This window comes from Centrocercus urophasianus, unplaced genomic scaffold (assembly GCF_019232065.1).
Source record: "Centrocercus urophasianus isolate 14NV4802_14NV808 unplaced genomic scaffold, USGS_Curo_1.0 seq_28, whole genome shotgun sequence".
Lineage (NCBI taxonomy): Eukaryota > Metazoa > Chordata > Aves > Galliformes > Phasianidae > Centrocercus > Centrocercus urophasianus.
In genome coordinates, this window is record NW_024884844.1 from 4,648,400 (window position 1) to 4,667,450 (window position 19,051).

At 44.6% G+C, this 19,051-nt stretch overlaps 1 protein-coding gene across 1 annotated transcript in view; it reads right to left on the bottom strand.

Moving 5' to 3' along the window:
• Positions 1-435: 435 nt before the first annotated feature.
• The window catches only part of ADCY5 (adenylate cyclase 5), a 190,245-nt gene continuing 171,629 nt past the window's right edge, over positions 436-19,051 (bottom strand). The window contains exons 13-21 of the mRNA XM_042827382.1: positions 16,673-16,789; positions 15,607-15,771; positions 13,588-13,763; positions 9,820-9,846; positions 7,940-8,072; positions 5,700-5,963; positions 5,148-5,352; positions 4,348-4,472; positions 436-2,997 (exon numbers count right to left, since the gene is read on the bottom strand). Coding sequence (XP_042683316.1) covers positions 2,869-2,997; positions 4,348-4,472; positions 5,148-5,352; positions 5,700-5,963; positions 7,940-8,072; positions 9,820-9,846; positions 13,588-13,763; positions 15,607-15,771; positions 16,673-16,789 — 1,341 coding nt within the window. The 3' untranslated portion in view covers positions 436-2,868. The remainder of the gene's footprint in view (positions 2,998-4,347; positions 4,473-5,147; positions 5,353-5,699; positions 5,964-7,939; positions 8,073-9,819; positions 9,847-13,587; positions 13,764-15,606; positions 15,772-16,672; positions 16,790-19,051) is intronic.

Genomic DNA, 19,051 nt, shown 5'->3' on the forward strand with positions numbered 1-19,051 from the left:
TTGGTGTAGATAAGTGTGGCACTTAGTGGAGCAATCCAGCAACTTTTACCTAGAAAACTGCCAGGGGCTGCATTGCCCAAGCAGCTGCCTTCTTTAAGGTGTCTTTGTGAGGACAAATAGACAGGTATCTATGGAATGCTTTGGAAACTATGATCTACTTCAAATACACTTTTTTTAAATCAGCTATTCATAGTGCTGCTGTCAGGACGTGTCAGCTGTCCCAGGACTAAGGGCTCAAGGTAAATGTGTACAGCATTCCTGCACTAGAGGGGAGTTGGGATGCCCCCTGTGGAGGCAGGGACTGGGAGAGCTCTAAGTGGGTACTGTACAGTACTGGTGTGGCCCCATCATCCCTCTGTAGTTGAGAACTGACTGCTGCTCTGTGCCATCCAATCTCTTCACTAGCCAGCTGCATCTAAAATAAAACAGACACGCTTTACCAGTGAAACAGTGTTTAATATAGTTAAATTACTTAAATAGATTTCAATTTCCATGGGAAATCATAACTGTATCCATTTTTGCAAGATCCAGAATAAAGAGTGTGTGAATACCCCTTGAAATGATCATGACACACTGTCAACAATCACAGCTAGAGATACTGGGGACTTGAAATTTCATTGACAACACAACCTCCTAAGATGAATCGAAAGTTAAGAAGACTGCAGACGTTCATAAAGCAGAAAGCAAACCTAAAAGTGAGTGTATGGCATGGAGGTAATGGAGCTGAGTGAGGGGATGGAGGGGGGGGAGGCGGAGGGGGAAAGAAATGCGTAATGGCATGATGCAACGTAAGTATTCTGCGAACCAGGAGGGATGGCAAGGAGCAAAAGTATAGTACAAGGGCAGACTTGGCAGTTTTACAGAAGTCTATACTATACTTTTCAGAAATGTTTCCAAGGGGAAGGAAAGGGGCAATGCCATTTAAGCTCGCACTTAAATGGCTTAATGCTAGGGTTATGCTTAGCAATATGGCAACTTAATCAAGACCGACCCATGGATTTTTACTTATTCTTGTTGTCAAGTAGGAAAAAAAATAAATTACCACCACAGTGCAACCATTAAGGTGTTAGTACTACAATAATTCTGCCCTGAGAAGAGTGGAAAAGAACTTTATTAAATGTCAAAAGATTGGAGCCACTTTTAGCGCTAGCCAAATTCAATATCAAAACTCACCCCTCATAGAATATAAAAAATATAACTTTTTAAAATCTTTTCTTTAATAAAATATCAAGGGATTTTTCTTTCGTAGCTAGAAAAGGTACATAAATGGTAACAGTGAACTATTCATAAACCCCCGCTAGTGATAAAGATGTCGGACACAATATCAATGGCACTGTATTTTAAGGTCACTCATCTCATACACACATTTGCCATCAAAGCCTCTTTTTGAAGATCAGCTAATTAACTCCTGAAAATGGAAAATGTGACAGTTTAAATAAGTGCTTACTTATTGACAGGAAAGTCAACTCTATGCTGCAGTACATAGTTCTTTGTAATGTCAAATGGCAGTTACAATATCAGACGATTCTCGTATCATCAGATCCTATTAATCCATCTCTGAAAATTGCTTTTTTCCAAATAAAAGTTCAATTTTTTTTTCCTCATAAGAGTTCCTGTTACAGTTAATTAGAAGGTCTGCTTAGAGCTTTTTAACATGCTCGACAGATACTGTCTCATTAGCTAAAGCTCATAAAATAAGTCCTATTTCCATTTGTTAAGATGCCACCTTCTGTGTGAATGCTGCATTGAACTACTGTACCTTGTTGGGTTTGGGTTTTTTTTTTTCCTCTTCTTCAGGATTGCAGATTTTTCTGGATTTTCCTTTTAAAATGCATCTGATTCAGCCCGGAACCTCACCTGTTTGATTGTATAGTGATAATCTGAAAACTGCCAAGTCTGTGTTCAGAGTATTATGCACAAAAAATTACACAAGTCTAACAGGTTATATACACCTCCCAACACACCTTGGTGTGGACAGCCTGCCTTCTAATTTATATATAATTTACAAAATATAGAATTTGGTATTTGTTAGATCTCCATGTTTTCAATATTACAAAATAAAAAATACAAAAAAAAAACCAAAACAAAAACAAAAACCCACAACAAATTTCAGGGGAGTTCTCTCCCACAAAGTGTCTCTTGTTTACATCTAGTCTTTCCCATGTAAACTGATATATACCGAGGATGAGCACAGAAGACTTTGTAATAAATATGTTTGTCCAACCTTCTTTCTTGATCTTGATCTTCCCCGTCAGTAGATGTGCCAGCCCCGCTCAGAAGAGCAGTCATTGAGCCATGTAAAAGAAGGGAGAAAAGAAGGCCAGGGCTAAAACGTCTTCTCACACTAAAACATTAACGATGCCATTCTAAAAGGCCTTTTTGTGTGCTGCAACAGTGGGTGTCAATTTTGAAAGCCCATTCAAAACAGCTAATAAAAGCACAGTGGTACACTTCAAATAGCTGGCAGTATGGGATGGAAACGTTATGGGAGTGCAAATCCATTCCAAAATAATGCTTTGTAGTGAATCATACATTCCTTCAACCAAGTAAATGTTGTGTTGCGTCAATAAATACTTAAATAGCTTCTTAGATCATCCTGCAGTAGCAGCCTTGGTAAGAACTCCAAATTCACGTCTTATCTGTGAATGCTGTAGTACACATCTTTGGTCGGTTTAGCACTCAGCCAGGAGCAAATCCCAGGTGGTTTCTCTCCATTGCCTTTGGGGACAGGTGGCCAAAGAGTTTGCTGATACCAGCCCTAGAGTCACTGTGTGAAATTTCAACTGCTTTGCATTTTTAAGTGATTCTTCTCCGAGTCACAATCTTCTGTAATGCAGATCCCACCTTTGAGCGATGCTGCAGTTGGTGCTAACTAATTGGAGGCCCTTCATTTAGGAAGTAGGTGGTCATTTCTCCTTTGCCTTTGACCTTAATGACCCCTCGGTATTCCAGCTGATAGTTGTTGGCTGCTAAAACCTGGTACATGTCTGTGGTAACCTGCGGAATAAATGAGAGTTAGCAAGTGCCTGTCATGCTTTCCACACAGTCTGTTCATTTGCTTTTGGGGTGAACAACAGGTAACGTTAAAGGAGGATCGTTCTGTTTCTAAGTTGACTCTCCTATCAGTCACTGAGAGATTGGATATCAAAAGCTGCAGAACAAACACAGCCTTTAGAAACCGAGCAGCTACAGAAGCCATACAGGTACACGAGTTGGAGAGAGCTGCACTTTCCAAGGCATAACTTTTAGGTATTTCGCTGCTCTCAGTTACCAACACTGGGGCTCAAAGCGTAATTTGCAAAATCCTATCAGGCACTTCAACCAACCAGACCTCAAGATTTTGAGATCTAACTCACAGCACTTGAGGTTTTTAGCCCCACCGACAGACCCATCGTGTGAACATCACATAAACATTAACTCCTCACATGAACTTTGACAAACAAGCACCACAAAAACAGCAGTAAATTCCTGTTAATTCCTATCTGCTCAGTGGCAAACCCTTTCTTACTTTGTATTTTCTCATCCTTTTTCAGGTAGCTTCTAGTATTTCCATGCCTGCCTTCCTATTGCTGTAATGTTGCTGTATTGTTTTGCTTAACTTGAAGAAAAATTGTTTGGGGACTGTCTTGAGGGACAGTTTAAATGGTGTTGGATAAATACTGATCCAGATTGATCTGGTTACCTGACAGCTGAGTTGGAAAGAGACAACATGAACTTTCCCTCTCGGCTTTCACATCAGTTACTGTAATTATTTTTTACATCTCTTCAGTACTTTCCTAGGGAACAACAATCTGCAGGTGTGGGCATTGGCTCAGCAAAAGCAGGACAGCAAAATGAATCCCTGGGAATGTCACTGCCTGAGCACCAAGGAGATGCCTGGATTGCAGCTTTCCATTAACCAGTTTAACTGCCCTCACTCTTCAGGTTGTTACTCCCATTCCGGTAATGCCTGGCTCCTGGCTAGCTTCACAACAGGGAAGGCACAGCAAACAGAGAAGTGACAGACAGAAACACATTTGTGACTCAAATCCTCGCAAAATCAAACAGCCCACACTTGTGTGCAGTCCCACAGGGTGGGTGGCAGGCATCACAGCTGGAAGGAAACTCAGCTCAACACTTCCACTCAGAACTACTTTGCAAGTGTTTGACCCAAGGCTGTTCCATTGGTCAAAATTAAAGGCATAACGTGATGCTACCACTGGCATCCCCCGGTTTGCTTTTCTCTCAGTGCTGTGTAAGTAAGTATATGACATAAATGAATAAAACACAAATTCCAATTCTGATGAAGTTGCAAAAAACCCTAAGTGACACAGGCAGTATAAATGAGTGCTCCAGTGAGCGCCTTACCTGAATCCTGTCGGGCACCCCTGTGCTGTCCATTCGGCTGGCTACATTCACCGTGTTTCCCCATATGTCATACTGGGGCTTACGTGCCCCTATCACCCCAGCTACAACAGGACCAATATTAAGGCCTAGAAGTAGGGGAGAAATGCATCACATATGAAGCTTGAGGCAGGTTGTTTTTCAGTCAGGAAAAGACATCATAAATTAAAGTTGGCTGCTTTGATCAGCTGCTCAATCCACAGCTATTTTCCAATGCCAGACAATGGGATAAGGGTTATTTGCCATCCAGCTGCCAAGCATTGGACATCTGTACACAGCTACTGTGATGCTGGGCAGTTGCAAGATGGGCACTGTGGCAGCCTGAAAGCCTCCTGAGTAAACTCAACACTGGACATCCTCACTCTTTAATCTCCTCTCCTGTCTCTTTTATTCCACTGTCCAATACCAGCTGTTGAATGGCACCACTGGGAGTGCGGGCAGGAGAGCACATCGCAGGTGCAGTGAGCCCAAGCAGAACCACCCCGTGTGACCATGCTGTGATAACAGATTCTGTGCACAGAGGACTGTTGCTCAATCACTCCTGGTTCTCCAGGGAGCTTTGGTAATAACATCTCAGCCTTAACTGAACTGCTCTGACATTTCACAGAGGCTGAGGCAGGCAGACTATTATTTTCCTGTCACTGGGTACAGAACAATCAACGTCCCTGCACAGCTAAGGTAATGTCTATGTAGTTTCCTCTCTGTAAGATCCCTAGCTCAGAATGACAGCTACCAATACTTAATCCCATAAACAGTGACATTACCTATCTTCATCTGGAAGTTGTTGAATGAATGTTCATTAATGTATTTCATTTGGTCCATTAACCTCATGGCAAAATCAGCCAGAGCTTTGATATGCGTCTTCCCTTCCTTGTCGTAAGTGGAGTCGTTGAGGCCTGACGCAGCCATATATGTACTGCCAATGGTTTTGATCTTCTCCAGCTGCCGAAATTGGTCTTCACTTATTATCTGTTACACAGGAGAATTGCAAGGGAACTGAATAAACTTGTCAAATGCATACATGCTGGCAAATCCTTGCCAAGTACCCTGCCTTGATACAAGCACTACATAGTGCTGGACAGAGTCTCCAGTACTCAAATTACAAAAGGAAAGGGGATTAATCATTCTGAGGATGGACAAGGGAAGGAAAGGGACTTTCATCTGAAAGAAAAAGAATTAAAGATTTCTGGAGTGAGGAGAAATGAAACATGACACGAGGATTCAGTAAGCCACCTTCCTTCATAAGCTCAGCAAAGCCCAAATAAATGAACTCATCGCTCAGTTTTCTTTAGCAACACGATTTTTCTGTGACTTACTTCATCAAAATCGGCAATGATCTCATTGAGCAGCCTCAGGCACTCCACCCCCTCATTGTTGGCCTCCAGTTCCACGTAAAACTCAGAGAAGTTGCTTATGGAGGCGAACATGACAGCCACACACTCGCAGGACTGGTAGTACAGTTCATCATTCCGCCGCTCCTGAGCCAAGAAATGGGCTGCCACATCCTTCGGCAAAATGTTGTGGAGGAGGCGTCTGTTATAGGCCTGCAGCTCCTCCATTTCTTCTTTCTCTTCAGTGGCCTAGTTTAGGAGGTGAGAGTGACACGCTTATATCTTTGGGTAACTGCTCTGAAGGAAAGAAAAAAGCTGAGCACGAGCTTGCAGGGAGGACAGAAATAGAAGAAAGGGGGGAATGGCAAAGGAGGGCAGAGACGAGCAGTGCAGGCTCACATTTTGCAGTGGAAGACTGTGTGTCTGTGTGCCCGTGTATATAAAAGCCAAAGGGCCTTTCTGCCTGGCTGAGTACATGGTCCCTCCTTTTCCACAAGGTTTATGGGGTACTATGATGGTCATAACATACACTTATGGAGCCCATGAAACAGGTTGGACTGACAGGCTGAAGAGGATTTTTCACCAGCCTGTAAAGCCCTCGGCTCCGGTGGTAGAAGGGGAACTTCTGGGCAAAGGGGACCATGAGGAGAATGGGCTGCTTTGTTTTTGTTCTAACAGATGTGGACTTGAGGCTGGAACCAGAACTTCCAGCAGGATGTCTTCAGTACTAGCATTGCCTCAGGTCATTGTTTAAAGTTTGTAGGTAGAAACGTAGAGATGCTTGCTTCTCTCTCTTCCTTTACCCCAGTATAAGCAGCAATATTTTACCCCTTGTTTTACTTTTTGCTGTTTTGAATATTTCTAGGAAAAGACCAATGGACAAAAGCAGGGTCAGGCAATAACTGCAGAATGCACAACAAGCTGAAGGGACACTGTGCAGTTCAGCTTATGGGTGCCCCAGAGCCATCCTGTGCACCACTTGCTCAACAGAGGCAGCAGTCAAAATTCTAACACTGCAAAGCCCTTTAAAACAGGTTTTCTTTTAATTTCCTTCTCCCCTCCCCCTCCCCCAAATGACTTTTGCTACTGCTGGAGAGCTGGAGTCAAAAAGAGAGCAAATCTGGCACTTTTGCACTCCATGATGGACTAACGCAGCACAGCCATCCGTATCAGCCACCACATAGAAGGGATTACTGTTCCAACATCCCTCTGCCACATGCTAGCAAAGGGACAAACAGGAGCTGCAGAGCACTTTGCATCTTTTCTGGTTTCTAAAACAAGATGTTTGAAACTGGAAATGGGGTTAAGCAAAGAAGGATGTTTTAGAAGATATGTCCAGACAGAACAAGGAAAACATTTGGCTCTGCCTGGAGAAACAGTATGCTCACACTTGGGACAGCCAAGTCGGCTCATCTCTTCTGTTATTTTACCATTTATAAATGAGGATAACAATGTTTGTTGATCTGCTTCCTAAGGAGCTTTAATTAATTGCTTCTTCCGCAGCGATTCCTACTAAAATCAGTGAAGTTACTTATTAGAATGATGTTCTTCTATCCAGAAGGTAAAAATAATCTATAGGAGACCTGTGTTCTCCAGCTGTGAGCCGAGGGCTGAGCTGAGACGCGTTCTGCTTGAGAATCACACAGGATGCCCTAATGTCACTCATGGGCACACACAGTAGAAATACTAACAACAGACCCAGGGATGGGAGCAAAGCAAGGCACTGTCTGTAGGATGTTGGTTATCCAGCATTGCTTCCTAGTGGCTAATGGAGCCTGGATACTGAGCCACTTCCACTGCTTAAGAGTGAATGAAAATCCAGCTGTGAATCTTTCACATCCCTGAACACAAACTGACGCTGAACGATGGGAAACAAATCAGCAGTGAGTAAGAGCTGCTTATCTTTACAGACGTTTTATGACAGGTTTCTGCAACAGTGACATGCTCAGGTGCTTCAGTTTGTTCTAGATCTTCAGATCTATGATATTCTATGGCAGGGACCACCCCAAGTGCATTTACAAGGAAATAGAGTATTAAACGACCAGGATGAGAAGCACTCAGAAGGCAAAGTACAAAAGAAATGAACGTTACTAGTATGCCCAGTTATACATCAGATTCAGCTTACATTCAAAGGCATTTTATAACACTCCGAAAGTTATGAATAACTCAGCAGTTTCATACTAACCCCAAAGACCAGATTGCTCAGCACAGCGATGTCCACTAACCTGGAGTTTCCAGAGGAAGTCAAGCCTTGCAGTGGATTCCACTTGCTGGGCGTGCAAGTACAGTGCCAGGACAAAGACTGTAATGATTACAGGGGTGACGATCTTCAGTGCAACTCGTGTCATTGTTGGAGAGCTGTGGCCAAAAAGGAGCAGGATTGCCAGGTTATTCTCAGTGTGAAGGGACACAGCTCAGCCACACATCCCAGTTCTCACTTCAGGACTAACCAAGCTCTGAAGAAATGGCATTTTTCCTTCCCCTTGAAGCCCACATTGGTCAAAGGAAAGCAACACCTGAAAAAAAACCTCAGGACTTTGGACTACAGGTGCTGGTTCCTAAAGCAGGACCTTGAAATTAGAAATGCAATCCAAGTTCCTAACAAATGTTAACATTGACCTAAAAATCATTTTCAAGAGAGCAGCCATACATGCTCAGCCACTTCTACACTTGGCAAAACCAAAATACTGACACCTCTTCAGACTGCATTTAGTGTCTTGCACTGCCTTCCCTGGCTTCCAAAGTCTGGAGCTGTTCTACACTTACTGCTTTACTAATTAGCAGCTTTAAATGTCAGCAAGTTTGCTGACGACACCAAGCTGAGTGGTGCGGTTGATACGGTGGAAGGAAGGGAGGCCATTCAGAGGGACCTCGACAGGCTGGAGGGCTGGGCTCGGGTGAACCGAATGAGGTTCAACACGGCAAAGTGCAAGGTTTTGCATTTGGGCCGGAAGAACCCCAGGCACCCGTACAGGCTGGGAGGAGTGGTCCTTGAGAGCAGCTCGGCAGAGAAGGACCTGGGGGTCCTGATGGACGAGAGACTGAACATGAGCCAGCAGTGCGCTCTGGCAGCTCGAAAGGCAAATGGGATCCTGGGCTCCATCAGGAGAGGGGTGGTCAGCAGGGACAGGGAGGTGATTGTCCCTCTCTACTCGGCTCTTGTGAGGCCCCATCTGGAGTACTGTGTCCAGGTGTGGAGCCCTCAGTACAAGAAAGACATTGAGATTTTGGAAAGGGTCCAGAGGAGGGCCAGATGTCCAGAGGACTAAGATGATCAGGGGGCTGGAGCATCTCCCCTATGAGGACAGGCTGAGGGAGTTGGGCTTGTTCAGCCTGGAGAAGAGAAGGCTGCGGGGTGACCTCATTGCAGCCTATCAATACCTGAAGGGAACCTACACCCAGGAGGGGAGTAAACTCTTCAAAAGGGCTGACAACAGCAGGACTAGGGGAAATGGATCCAAGTTGAAGGAGGGAAGATTTAGGTTGGATGTTAGGGGGAAGTTCTATACAAGGAGAGTGGTTAGGCCCTGGAACGGGCTGCCCAGGGAGGTTGTGGATGCCCCGTCCTTGGATGTGTTTAAGGCCAGGTTGGACGGGGTCCTGGGCAACCTGATCTGAATGTGTGTGTTTGGTGGCCCTGCTAGGCAGGGGGGTTGGAACTACATGATCCTTGAGGTCCCTTCCAACCCGGGTGATTCTGTGTGATTTAAATGTCATTGTTTTATAGAAATTCCAATAGCTGAGAAGAACATTAGCATACATTCCCAACCCTTCCGGCAAGCCAGCAAATAAAAATGGTTTGAATACCAATGTTAGCATGAAAATATTTTGATAAAAGCTTCAGCTTGTAACTCCAAGTATGATCTGTGTGGTGCTCTATAAAGCAAGTTCTCACAGGGAGAAGGGTGCTCAGGGAGCATCAGTTGAGATAAAAGAGCACTACTCACTGTATTTAGGGCATTTGTACTGCGTTGCCCCAGAACACAGCAGTGTACATACAAGTACCAGGCACTGCTGAGAAGTCAGTGTGCTGATACTGCGCCTCGGGAACAGAAAATACCTACTGATAAAACCCATACAAATACGTAATGCCAAAGAGACTCACCATGGTAACGTTGAATTTGTTGACATGCTGGAAAAAAAAAACAAAAACACATAGACATGGTTAGTGGAGTGCTTTGCTGCCTCCAGCACCCGCCCCTCTGCACATAATCCAACAGAACCTCTGCAGTGTGGCACTGCTGACGCTGAGTGGGGCTGTAGCCCTTTTAAAGCAGTCAGCAACAGAAAGATGAGGGGAGAAAAAAGGACCTTGTGTGTGATTGTGCCACGTGGTTAACATGGTTAGAACACCTAAGGAGCCTTCAGAGTCAGAGAATCATTTGGGATTTTAATGTCGGTGTGGGATATTTAGCAAACGCTTGTGCATCTGTCACTGCTTCATTAGGTCAGGCATTAAAGACTGATTTAAAGGAGCCTTGGGTGAACGGCTCATGAGAGATAGTTACCTTCTTCCCCATGCATTCTAACACAGAGACAAGCCTAGCCCCTTTACCCCATCACTACTCACTTCTGCAAGGTGCTCATCTTCTGTGCTGTGCTCAGCTACACGTACTGCACATGGGAGCACCGAGAAAAGCCTGCTGCAGGTTGCTGTTTCTGCTCACTGCACTTGGCATGCAAAGGGCACCTATGAAGCAGAGCTGCTGAAGATGGAGGGCGAGCTTTTCTTACAGTGAAAGGATGGAGAAGAGCTTTCTAGTAGGTAGCAGCTGGCTGAGTTCCTGACTTATCGATTGCTTTAGTGCTGCTGGTTTTTTCTCAAGTGTGGGTGGAGTATTAGGTGGCTGAGAACCAATATATGTATCTTCTAAAATACTGTTTATTTGGAAAGCAAGCAAGCACTGGATTTGCTTGTCCTGACTATAGTGATGTTGATGCACTTAGAGATTTGCAGGCTGCTAATGGGATACAGTTCTAGCTGAGAATCTCACATTTGGCCAGGTGTGTCAGTCTGCAGCTTGCTCGTGCTACACAGAGCTAGAAATGATCAGAACTGAAAACACTGAGGGAACCTAACTGGGCATAAAATTAAAAAAAAAATAAAAGCATAGCTACCCTCTAATCTTGTTTGTTAAAGATATCTCCTGCAGCTGTGAGCATGCAGTTCCTTCTGACATGGATTCTGCAACCCGTGCTGCCTTGCACAGATGTTTTCCCTTGGCCAGCTCCAGCGCTGACCACACAATGAAGCCCAGCTTGTGTGTGGCTGGGGACGCAGCTCCGGGGCCAGCTCCTACATTGCAGGATGGATCCAGTTGGAGCTAGAGATGTCTGGTGCACGCAGCATGGCTCTTCAGCTCCCCTAAATCACTGCCTGGTCAGGGATGACTGCCTGCTCTCATTATCTCTCAGTCTTACAACCAGGCTGTGGAAGATCTGACCCTCTGTGCTGAGCCTGCAGCTCACTGTGGGTGTAATGCTTGCTCTAAAATCCTCAGCAGTAACACAGACTATGGAATGCAGCAAACGAGCTCACATTGGCCCATCGCATCTTGAAATCCAACACGTTATTATAATCTCCTGCGTAGCATAAAGGTAAGGCAGTGAACAGTAGCTCTGAATCCCTTTGTACTTCCCGTGTCACCGTGCTGGTATGGCACTACAGTCAGGATGAGCAAATCCCAACATACTGCAGTCAGCTCTTCAGTTGCTTGCATGCTGGTTGGTTTGTACACAGAAGTGCGAAGCGACATCTGCATCACTTCTAATTAGTCAGAGCCCAATAATGGCTGCAGAACAGACAGTAATTATGGAGCTACAACAGACAACCAATTAAAGTAGCATTAGGTCATTATTGCCTTTTTTTTGTTTTTAAACTACCAGCTGGACAAGAAGGTCCATCTCTGAGCCACGCATCACACTCTGAGCTCCCCAAATGCACAGAGGGACTGCCAGGCTTTGGGGCAGTAAGCAGCTGTCCTTAGGGCTCTCAGGACAAAACAAATGCAATTTAATGAGAGAGAATATAGCACCACACAAAATTATTTCTGGGAAAACCTGCTAACCTTTTTCACTTTGTTACTGACATCTTGATTGTGGAATGACGTAAATTATACTTCTAAGTGCTCTAATTTCACTTAGTGCTTGACTTACAAGAATTAAATGATATTTGGGATATAAAACCTTTTGTTTCTTGAATTCTGTTAGAAAATGTGAAAGAGCTTCCACTGTTGGACTACACAACATCTGTAAAAAGAAGTGAGGGAAAACCTCATTCTCCCACACCCTCACAGAAAGCTCCAAGGGGTTTCCTACATGATTTTATTTGTACGAATTAACAAAATAATTTAAGTGATCACTGCCAATGGATGTAAAAGTCACACCTCCATCAATTGTTAAGGGCTACGCAGAAATGGTAAAAGTCATAGGATATTTATGCAGAGGACAGAAGTAACCAGGCACATCCAGCTTGTGGGGTTGAATGAGTATCAAGAAATTTGAGCAATTACACAAGCTGCTTTTTAAGCATACAAAACAACATAGGACCACAGACGTATCCTCAATCACCCTCCTGTCTCAAGACTGAAACGACCTTAGCTATAATCCTTGACTGATAATTTACCTAAACTGTCCTTTAAACCATCGGTGTTGGAAATTTTTCCTCTTCAATTCTCTCTCTCCTTACCAGATCTTTACCATTAGAGAGCTTCTCATGCCTATGCAAATATCCTTTGCTGTCACTTAAGTCATGACTTCACGTTCTACCCACACTCAAGCACAACTGTTGCCCACAAGGGGAAGTCATCAAAACAAGTAGTTAACAAAACAATCCAACTCCAAAGCTGTTAAGGAGGACGAGTTTATGAATGTGCCTCAATTACCTCCCTGACGTGCCCTTCAGGGGAGGAGCAACCCTCTCCTGTCATTGGATGGAGGTTGGAACCACGATTAATATGTGACCTGGTGAAGACAAACTACCTTTTTAGCAAAAAAAGGCACCTGGCTACTCCCAACCAGTCCAGGTCCCACAGCTGAGGATGTCATGGTGAGACCAAGGTGATGCAAACACGTGGCCAAAAGCAGCTGTAAGGAGATCCCTAGCCAAATGTCAACCACCACATGATGCCAGCTGTACAATCAATAGGTGCACAAAGGTTAGGCTTAGTAAGGTTGTCGCGACGGTAAGATAACCAAAATAAAGGAATGCTCACCAGTGTCGCAGGCTCGCAGTAAACTCCACCAGGAGCCATCTCCAGAAAGAGATGCTTCCTCAGTGGCAGTCAGCACTTAAATGGGATCTAGGAGAAGTGGAGCCAGCTCACCCCTTCCAGTAGCACAGGTGAACTGCCTTCACCTGTGCTCCCACAGCTGACTCACTGCTTGCCTTAGGTGGTCAATCAGAGGTTCAGGCTGTGATCAACAGTTCCCATACACAACCCCAACCTGGCTGTGACACACCAGATGTCTAAATATTGCAGTGGTTCGTTATCACATCCCTGAGCCACCTCAAATTTGCTGGAGATGTTTTTCTTTTTGAGAAAAGACATTTCTATATTGAGACTGTATTATCAGAAGAAGTGAGAATGACTAACTGCTCCCCATTTCAGGAAGAAAAATAACACAGATCCACTCTGATTGCAGTTATATTTTGTTATTAATAGGCAGTTCATTAGTCAAATCCCAGATTTAAAAGTTCTTAAAGGGAACTGTGATCCCCAACCCTGAAGAGTTGAAGTGGCTTTAATTTACAGCTGTGCCTGCCCTGCCACCATGCCCTTGCCTTGCTTGCACCATGGCCTTGGCACTCCCATGGCTGGAATCACTGGCTGAAAGAAATAAGGTGAAGATTTCAGAAGTGAAAGGCACTTACTAGGTGTTAGCTGTAACCAGGAGATCTGCATTGTCAAAAAGGTTCACCCCTGGCACTTCCACAATGAGAACATATATAAATTCAATGATTAACATAAGGATCAGTTTTCCAATACAGCTGATCTGAAGGAACACAGAGCAGGCCAGGAGACTCAATAAGACACTGTAGGTAAAGTACTGTATAAAGACAAAAAGGGGAAAAAAAAACAGAAGAAAAATGAATGTCAGCAGGATAAATCAAATTTGAAAACAAAGGAAACTGAACAGAGGGATAAGAAAGGGATTGGGAGTCATGTGGTTGAGTTGAATGAACATGTAAACTGGGTTCTGCGTGTGGGATCCTCCAACATTACAGGGGATTTAAATGTTAAATCTGAACTGAGGACAAATATATTGTTCTGGTTTGAACACTATTTGTTTTACACTCTAGAGGCACAAGGCTCACAGCTGTAGACCCAAAAGCTGTGGTGCAGGCTCACCCTGGACATAGCTGTTAAATTAGCAGAAAGCATCAACCAATTATGCTGGAATACTTCCTGTTTTAAACTAAAATTCTGGCCTTGAAGCCAAGTATTTGCACATTACACGAAACCAAGGGAATTAAGAATTCCCACTGTCGTGACTTACGCATCCACTCGAGGCCAACTGGAAGGTATTACCCTGCTAATGTGACACTGAACCCACTGGCAAGATACAGGCTGGACACGCTCCTACCAACGCTGATCACTTTTTCTACCAGATGTTGCAGGAACAACACGTGTGGATGTGTGGGAGCAGAGCCCTCTGCCATGCTTTGCTTTACCAGTCACCAGGCACAAACTTCTGCCATTCTGACGCTGAATGTTTAGCGTGCCAGTGCTTTCAAATGTGGTTGCAGGTTGTGAGCTCAGTGTACGGCTCCTGGGAAAGCTGGTATAGATGTAAAACCAAAAGAGGCATGTTATCCATCTCATCACCTTCCAGGTATCAAATCTGTGAGGCTTTAAGCTTTCACTCTCCACAGACAGAGTGTACCAGATTGTGTCTGAGACAGTCCATCCTTTTGAAAAAGGTTAAAAGCAAGCCTTACTTGAAGAATAAATATACTTATGTTCTGAGCTCATATATTCTATTTGAGAAAATCACTTTACAGCTTGTTAATTGCCTCCTCAGCTTCTAGAAAATGTGTGGATGTTCCTTGTGGCTGAAGGGCAGGATCCCACAACATCCTGAAAGCACACTGGGAGCAACAGGCAGCAGAAGCACCAGATCCAACATCCACCCTGCAGAGCACAGGTCTCCCCCTCCTTAGCCCATTGAACAGCAGAGGCTCAAAGTGGTGACAGCATCCCCTGCGTGCACAATGGCTGCTCCCCATTGCTTAGAAACATCCCTATCCTGAGCCATCATCACTCCTCCCCACCTTCTGATGGGCACAGACTGTTTCCAGCTCTCCATCATGCCAGATTTTGCTACTGGGTCTTTCTGGGACACACTCAGGGCCTTTGCAGGGTTGAAAGCCAATGTAATGCTAGTTAGAAAAACCTCACTGAATCAGACTGTGACAATATTTCCATTAGGTTAAATGGAAACCTGTTCAGTAGGACACCAGGGACATCAGTAGCATCTTGGATATCTGTATGGTTATAAATCAGGCATAAATCTGAGAGATCCCCAATAATCCAGATGACCATGACGTAAAGTCCCAAATCCTGAGAGCTGTGACCTAAAAAATCATGGAAAGATTTTGAATAGCTAAGCAAAAAGGTGATTTTCCTGGGAAAGTATTCTACCTCTGTGTAAAAGGTATTTGCTTTTTGCCATTAGAAACAATCATAAAAGCTTTCCAATTATTCAGCCCTGAGGGAACTTAAACATGAATGTGGACTAATGACAACAACTTCAGACACCTGAGTTTGTGTTGGTCCTATAAGATCACCCAGGAGCAACCTCCTTTCCTCTGAATCATTGAGATCTACTGCACACTTTTACTCCCCCTTCTCAGATCAAACAAATGCAGCCCATTTATTTCAAGCAGTACCTCTGGAAAGTTGCAGTTGGGCAAAGGATTGTCACAGAATCCCTGCAATGTGCCCAGGCTGTAGTTGGAAGTCAGGTTGCTGATAAGGCATATGTCCACCCGGTCAGGAGTGATGTTGTATTTTGCAGCCATGCAGCTGGCAAGATCCACAGTGCTGCACATGAACTGAAGAAAAAGATGAGATTAAACTGAAAGGCACAGACAAGGAAGAAAAAAGCAAATAGTTTGTAACAATTAAAGAAGCCCTTGAAAATGGCTCCAGCAAGGAAATTAAGCGATGTACAAAATTAAATCACCAGGCTGTGTTTTACTATGTATACCAGTAAGCACTGCCTCAGCTGAGGCTGTAACTGAAAGCAGAGAGCCATAAGGAGCCTTTGGAGCTACTCCCAAGTCCCAGGGCCATCTCCAGTTTTCTCCCTTTCTTAAAAATTGAAGTAGATGTATGTAGGGGACAGAATATTAAAGTGGTTCTTTTAAATACTTGCAGCCTTGAAGCCATTTGTACAAGTGAGAAACCAGCACCTGCAGGGTCCTAGACAATAGCCAGTCTCCCTCCAAGCCTGAAATCAGCAAACGTGGTTGCATGCAAAGCAAAACCAGCCTGGTCCCAACAGTGCAACTTAAAGCAAAGTCTTTCTGCCCCTGGTAAGCGATAACTGCACTCGGAGCAAGACTTGGCACTGTGCAGATGGCCAGAGCAAAGCCCATGCACCACTTCAGTCCCACTCACTGCTGTGGGAGTTAAATGATGCACAGGCCTCGTGCTGGCCCTTCGTGCTGGAATAAGTGTCAGCCTCGGTGGACTTGTAGCAAAAAGCTTTTACAGAATCAGGAAAGAACGCGGGCCGAAGTGAGCGCTAGGCACACAGCAGGCTATCAGCATGCAGCTGTCTGCCTCCCGTTTCCTCTCTGTGCCTGAAAAGCAAAAGGGGACTGACCTCAGATACTGTGAGCATTAGGCAGGATTACATTAAAGCCAGTGGTTGTAAGGGTCACGCTGCTGCAATGCGTCAATAAGGACACCATAAAGAACTTAGTGGGCTGAGGGAATTGATGCACGTACCATGTTGACAAAGGCAGACAGAAAAACCAGGATAATGGCAAAGACTCCGACTAAGGTACTATTGGTCCTGGACTGTACAATCTTCTTAGAAAGAGTCTGGAGTGGTGCTGGGAAAAGCTGGATGTGGGGGGAGAAAAAAAAAAAAAAAAAAAAAAAGACTAAATAAACATATGAAATCATTGCTTATTTAACAAATTGCAACTTGCATTTGAGCTGCCCACATCCTTCAGTGCGGTGTCTGTGTGGATGCTGCACAGGGGTCACAGAACGGCTGATGGGATGACAGCTCTGGGACAAAGGCAGGCAGGAACGTGACGGACTTGTGGTGGAATTTGCTTATTCCTTCCCAATGGGGAACATTCTGCCTGATCTTAGTTTGTGAGCTGTGATAGCACTGTTCACAGGGCTGCCCTCATCCTGCTGGGAGAAGCAAACCATAAGCCACCTGTAATTGAAATAACAAGGAGCTGGAGCTTTTAAATCATTGGATCCAGCTTCTGAAAAAGCAGAAATTATTATTATTTTTTTTTTTTAAAAAAAAAGGAAGAAGAAAAGTGTTACATCCCTTTGATCAAGAAGCAATACTGCAGCACTTTGTGGTGCCATTTCAGCAACGCAGTTAAAAGGCCCTGGCCAGCCCTGTGCTCTGTTCCACCCTGGATGCAGAAACCAGCTGGCCTCGGCTTGTCTGCAGCACACACAGGGGGCTAAAAATAACCTCTGCTAAGGGCAATCCCTGCACTTCCCTAAACAGCCCATCCCAGAGATTTGCTGTTATCAAAGCTGGAAGATTTCTTCTAATTGCCTTTTAACCTTACACCTGCAGCACTCTTGGTCTCCAGGTGCTGTGTTGCACCCTAGAAAGAAGCAGTCTGTGCTAAAACCTAACGAGGAGTGCTGTGCTGCAGGGGTCACACCTCAGCATCAGCCAGACCTCCTTGCACTACACCAATGCAAGACCAGAGACACTGAAACAAACCCTTTCTCTTCCCATTGTCTTTATTGACTCAATACCACCAATCCAGAGCATGCTCAGGATCCCAGCAAGAGGTGGACACAGCAGATCCTCCATCACCCTGTGACTGGGGAGCGCTGGCCCTGCAATGCCTGTCCCTTCCTGGCTGCTGCTCCAAGGACTCTGCTGAGGACTGCCAAAGTTTTCCAGAATCCAACTCCCCATCCCCACACACTGCATGAATAACCAAGCCACCAGAAGGTATTTTTAGAGACACAAAGAAGCTAGCAGCACAGCGACATGGCACTGCAATTTAACTATGACTAATGTGTCTATTAAAAGTCCTGCTTTTCCCTTTTATCCTTCCCTCTTACATCTTTAGAGATGCAACAATTTGTCAGTGCATAGCTTCCCACACAGCGACCCTACAACGTAATTACAAAGCAACTGAAGCACTGATTTGTTGGTGACTTTCACAGGAGGAAAAGAGAGGCCAACACAGTGGGAGTTTCCTCCAGGAGGGAGGAGAAGGCTATTGTCTGTTTGGGGTACTGACCAATTTGCACTGGATGAAAATGGATTGAAATCCATGGAAGGCTTATACAATCCCTGGGCTCAGGTGGTCTCTTTCTGTATTCTTTGGCAAATCAGGCACTAAGTAATGCTTGGGAATGCTTTGCTGTGAATCTTGGCTCAAGCCTCTGCTGCCAGCGATCCCCAAAAAAGCCTGACTGTGAACCAAGCATGAGATATCAAGCAAAGCCATCAATGAAAGACACTTGAAGTTTAATGAAAACATGTTGGATTTGGGGTTTTTTTTTGTATTAATCTTGATTCTCCTTTACAAAATAGGGAAAACCTTAGGTCAGCAAACAAGTGCAGCTGGAAAAAGTCCTGAGGAGGTAACAAATGCCAGAAGCCATAGGAGGTTAGGATTGCAATGGAGAGCACAGCAGCACAGCTGTGCCTCGCATCTGAGCAGCCTCTGCCTTAGGAACAGCCTTCAGGAACACTGCACATGTGTAACCTCTCATTTTACAGAGGCACTCACAGTGACCAGTAATACTTGAGGTTTGGAAGATCTCTGTGGTAGGAACGGGGGACCTGTCTCAGCTCTAGGAGGTCAGCTCTGCTCTAGCAATGTTCCTTCTATGAAGGTAGCCACAAGTCAGGGCTATAACAACTCCCAAAGAGAAAAAAACAAAAAGAAGGAAAAGTGGATAGCTCTCACAAAATAAAATCCCTTCTGTCCTTCTAAGAGAAGCAGAACAATCAAGATGCTATGGTACAGTGAAAATCTGCTCACTGTTGGTAGTTAGCCCACTGGTTTGTATTGTCCAGCACCCTCTGCTGCTCTTAATACCTCAAATCATGCCTGAATGAAGGACAGAACATGGGAAATAGCACCTCCAAGAGTGTACGTA